At 43.1% G+C, this 5,327-nt stretch overlaps 1 protein-coding gene across 1 annotated transcript in view; it reads left to right on the plus strand.

Annotated features, from left to right (window-relative positions):
* The first annotated feature begins 448 nt into the window (after positions 1-448).
* Positions 449-5,327, plus strand: part of SLC10A6 (solute carrier family 10 member 6) — a 43,108-nt gene continuing 38,229 nt past the window's right edge. Inside the window, exon 1 of the mRNA XM_004703413.2 lies at positions 449-969. Within this exon, the coding sequence (XP_004703470.2) occupies positions 566-969 (404 nt within the window). The 5' untranslated portion in view covers positions 449-565. The remainder of the gene's footprint in view (positions 970-5,327) is intronic.

Below are 5,327 nucleotides of genomic sequence, written 5' to 3' on the forward strand. Positions count from 1 at the left end.
GCTTGCAATGCTCTCTTGGAATTGCCCTGCTCCCTGCTGACATTTCCTCAACTGTCTTCCTTTTGTCTTGCTAGTGCCATCCCAAATGCTTTGCTAATGCTGTGAGGCGCGGCTCTGGATTAGTCATTCCTGGTTTTTATGTTTTGTTTTTTTCCCCTGAAGTTAGCCTTTCTCTTTACAAAGCTCTGCATCCTGGCTCTGTGCTGTCCCCATTGAATTCGGAGAAATGATATCTCGGCAGCCAATCTCTTTTCCTGGAACACAATGTAATGTTGACGACACAGTGCAGCCTCGCAACTCCACAACAGAGCTTGTCTCGTTTTACTTGACTATTCAGTGGTGAGTAACAGCAGAAGTGGCAAGCCTTACTGACCACAGTTCATTATGTTTAATACCCATGCTAGTTATTTTCATAATGTGACTTGTAAATAAATTGATCAGATTAGGACTGAACCACCAGGCTGGCCGATACCCACCGGAAGGATTCTCCACCCGTGACTCTATTACGTTATTTAGAATCGTGGCACGAGAGACCTGCCCAGCCTGCAGCTGCAGATGCTCATTTATGATGCTGCCTTCTGGAGATGAGGAGATGACAGCCAATTGTTCTAGCAGCCCAGCCTGCCCTGCCAACAGTTCGGAGGAGGAGGTGCAACTGGGACCGGAGTTTCATGGGAACCTGAAACTTGTTTTCACAGTGGTGTCAGCCGTGATGGTGGGCCTGATCATGTTCTCTTTGGGATGCTCCGTGGAGATACAGAAACTATATTCGCATATCCGGAGGCCTTGGGGCATTGCTGTGGGACTGCTGTGCCAGTTTGGGCTTATGCCTCTTATAGCTTACCTCCTGGCCACCAGCTTCTCTCTCAAGCCAATCCAAGCTATTGGTGTGCTCATCATGGGATGCTGCCCAGGAGGTACCATCTCTAATATTTTGACCTTCTGGGTGGATGGTGATATGGATCTCAGGTAAGTTTTACTGGGAAGGGTCAGTAGCTTCTCCCTGATTTCATTTCTCTTGCGGGAGGGGAGGGAGTGGGGTAGGAAGGAACTAATGGGGAGTCCTGCTTTTGTGTTAAAAAAACTTTTCAAACCTTGTGGTAGAGATGCCAGTGGGAAGCACTTTATAGAGATTTTAAGCTGTGAAAGGACCTTCTTTCTGAGCTCAAACTTTACTGTGATTATCTTTTGCTTTATTAGCAACAACTTTCCCAAGTAGTGGACTTTGGTTTATATGCAATAGCGGAGGCAGTTTTCCATCTCACCCCATGGCCTTTCTAAGCATAAATGCATAGTCCCCTTCACATGTGTCTTTAGCCGTATCCACAGTCACAACTTCTCAGTTGTCAAAGACAGAGACTGAGCACTCCAGGAAGCTCAGGGTGGTCGTTTGAAATGCAGTGATGGTATAAGAAAAACTAGGCCCTCAAACTCACTTCTTGCCTTTGAGTCAATGCTGACTCATCGGGAGTGATCCCGTAGGACAGGGTAGAACTAGCCCTGTGAGCTTCCAAAACTATCACTGTACGGGAGTAAGAAGTCTCCTCTTTTGCCCAGATAGTGCCTGTGGTTTGAAACTGCTGAGCTTGCAGTGAGCAGCCCAGTGCATAGCCTGCTGTGCCTCTAAGGCTCTGTCAGCCAGGCCCTTGTTACTTCTAATCAGCAAGGCTGGGCCCTGCTTTATGACATGAGCATTGAAGGGACCTGGGAAAGGGACTTTGAGAGGCAGCTACTTGAAGTGCTGCCCAGTCGTTTGACTTGGGAACAGCATGGAGGCTCCTATGCGCTTTCTGACTGATTTTCAGATGCTCACACATTCATTTCCTTTGAGTTTCTGACCTCACTACCAGTTATGAGGAAAATAAACGCCACTGGGAGAGATAAAGCTTTACCATTCATGTATAAGGAGCCCTGTGGACTTGGTGGGGTCTCTTGTTTGTTTGTTTATTCATGTATACCTAAATGAAGATGAATGAGCCACAGGATTCGGGGAGTATGTATTTCGATGGGGAAGGAAGGGAGAGCACTAAGGAAGGAGCAGAAGTTCTTTATGGGAAAATGAAGATAACCGGTCTGCATTCCTTGCATACTTGCAAACAGATTCTTCCCCTCTTGCCGAGGGAAAGGACCACATATACAATTACATCTGTTCAACGCGTGGTTGAGGTTTATTGTACAACGAATGAGTGAGTGGCCCAGAGGTGCTGACTGCACTGGGGGTTCACAGGTGAGTCAGCGGGTATCCTTTGTCCTATTTTTGGGGGGGCATATTCTGAATATTTAGCATATGGAAAATATTTTAAAAATTTGAATTTGTTCATACCATGCAGACTAATCATTGACATAAAAGGGTCTTTAATGATCCACTCATCAGAGATCATTTGATAAGTTATGTATCTTACTACAAAGTCACTAATATTATGTATGTATTGCTGATTCAAATTCCATAAAGCTTATCATTACATGAAAATTGGGAAATAATAAATATTTTTAAACAAAGTTTATACATCACTGGTAGATTCCAAGGCTTGGTCGTTTCAGGAAAGAAGGAAGGAAGGAAACAAGTATTTGTTAAGAACCTTCGTGTAGACTCTGGGAGAAAGACAGAGCATTCTACTTCCATCCACAGATACAGTCTCGGGAACCCACCGGGGCCACTGTCAGTTGGCGGTAAGAATAGGCACTTCAGAGGTCCTTCCACATGCATTCTCCTTCTTGGCTCCCATAATAACCCTAAATGACCTTCTATGGTTCAACATTTTGTGACGGAAATTAATTAGGTAGCTTGCCAAACGCTACAAACAGCTGTGGCAGAGCTCAGATTTGAATTGACATCTGTTTTACAACAGGCTGCAATTTAGGCTTTCTTCCATGACATTTACACCAAACTTAGATCTGTTCAGAGTAGGGTTGTAAATTTTTAAGCAGTGTTCTCAAACACTTCTGGGAAAAAGAATGTTTATTTCTTATTAGTCTAACTGTGATTTTAAAAATGGATGGGAACTCAATCCAAGATCAAGCTCATTTTACCTTCGTTTGTTAGTTCTGTCCTTAATTAGCTTTAGCTTCAATTAAATACTTGAGCCCTGCAAGCCCTGGCGATGTATGAGCTAAATGTTATGCTGCTAACAGTAAGGCTGGCAGTTTAAGCCCACTGGCAACTCCTGGGGAGAAACATGAGGATGGGACAACCTGTCTCAGAAAGTCTCCCTGAGTCTAATCACATGTCCACAGCAGAGTTCTGAGAAAGGGAAGGCACATAACATCTCTTTAGAATGAGAAGTGAAACCAGTTCACCATCATTTTTACCACATCCCACTGGCCAGGCCAGTGGAAATCTCAAACTGAGCTCCAATTCAAGGAACTGGGCAATAGGATCTGCCTCTTTTTTTTTTTTTTTAATGTTGTTTTCATTGTTGAGAATATACACGACAAAGCGCACACCAATTCAGTATTTTCCACACAGATAATTTGCTGACATTGATTATATTCTCCAAGCTGGGCAAGACTGTCTCTTGACGGGATAAAAGGCAGTCTTATTGCAGAGGCCGAAGTGAAGATCGGGAGCATTTCTGCAATGTGCCATAATCGAGATGGATAGACTTCATGTCTTTGAGTGGAAGAAATGACAGTAGTATAATTAAGTACACAGATATGGAGAACTAATCACGGGTGCCTACTCAATCTGCATGCTGCTGACAGAGAAGCGGAACTTTACGAAGAAGAATGCAGCATCAAGATCAGAGGAAGGCTGATTGTTCCTTTTTTTCATTTCTTTTTTTCATAAATCATTTTATTGGGGGCTCTTATAGCTCTTATCACAATCCATATGTACATCCATTGTGTTAAGCACATTTGTACATATGTTGCCATCATCCTTTTCAAAACATTTTCTTTCTACTTGAGTCCTTGATATCAGCTCATCACCCCCCCCCCCCTCCCTCCCTCATGAACCCTCGATAATTATAATTTTTTTTCATGTCTTACACCTACCACTTACACCTTCACCCACTTTTCTGTTGTCTGTCCCCCTGGGAAGGGGTTATATGTAGATTATTGTGATTGGTTTCCCCTATCACCTCCACCTTCCCCTTCCCCTCCTGGTATCTCTACTCTCATTATTGCTCCTGAGGGGTTTATCTGTCCTGGATTCCCTGTGTTGCCAGCTCTTATCTGTACCAGTGTACATGCTCTGGTCTTGCTGGATTTGTAAGGTAAAATTGGGGTCATGATAGTGGGGGTGGGGGGAGGGAGCACTAAAGAACTAGAAGACAGTTGTATATTTCAATGGTGTTATACTGCACTCTGACTGGCTTGTCTTTTCCTTGTGATCCTTTTGTAAGGGGATGTCCAATTGTCTACAGATGGGCTTTGGATCCACTCCACACTCCCCCGCATTCACATTGATATGATTTTATTTTGTTCTGGGACTTTGATGCCTGATACCTGATCCCATCGACACCTCATGATCACACAGGCTTGTGTGCTTCTTCCATTTGGGCTTTGTTGTGTCTCAGCTAGATGGCTGTTTGTTTATCTTCAAGCCTCTAAGACCCCAGATGGTTATATCTTTTGATAGCCGGGCACCATCAGCTTTCTTTACCACATTTGTTTATGTACCTATTTTGGCTTCAGTTACTGTGCCAGGAAGGTGAGCATCAAAGAATGCTGGGTTATTAGAACAAAGTGCTCTTGTGTTGAGGGAGTACTTGAGTAGAGGCCCAATGTCTGTGTGCTACCTTAATACTTAACATACAAATATATGTACATAGATCTATTTCCCTAATGATATATATAAATAAATTTACATAGGTACATGTATTTAGACCTCTGTAAATGTCCTTTGCCTCCTACTTCTTTCCTCTACTCAGAGGAAGGCTTATTAACAACCTGCAATATGTAGAAGGCATAACCTTGCTTGTTGAAAGTGAGGAGGACTTAAAGCACTTGCTGAGGAAGATCAAGGACTGTAGTCTTCAGCATGGATTGCAACTCAATGCAAAGAAGATCAAAATCCCCACAAGTGGACAAATAGGTAACATCATAGACAAACTCAATGGAGAAAATATTGAAGTTGTCAAGGACGTTGTCTTGCTTGGCTCTACAAACAATGGTCATGGAAGCAGCAGTCAAGACATCAACATAAGATTTGCATTTGGCAAATCTGCTGCACAAGGTCTTCAGAGTATTGAACAGCAAGGTAGTTACTTTGAGGACTAAGGCATGCCTAACTTAAGCCGTGGTATTTTCTTTTTAAAAAAAAATCATTTTATTAGGGGCTCATACATCTCTTATCACAATCCATACATACATCAATTGTGTAAAGC

Source organism: Echinops telfairi, unplaced genomic scaffold (assembly GCF_000313985.2).
Source record: "Echinops telfairi isolate 266 unplaced genomic scaffold, ASM31398v2 ScPeMD7_7468;HRSCAF=8506_0, whole genome shotgun sequence".
NCBI lineage: Eukaryota > Metazoa > Chordata > Mammalia > Afrosoricida > Tenrecidae > Echinops > Echinops telfairi.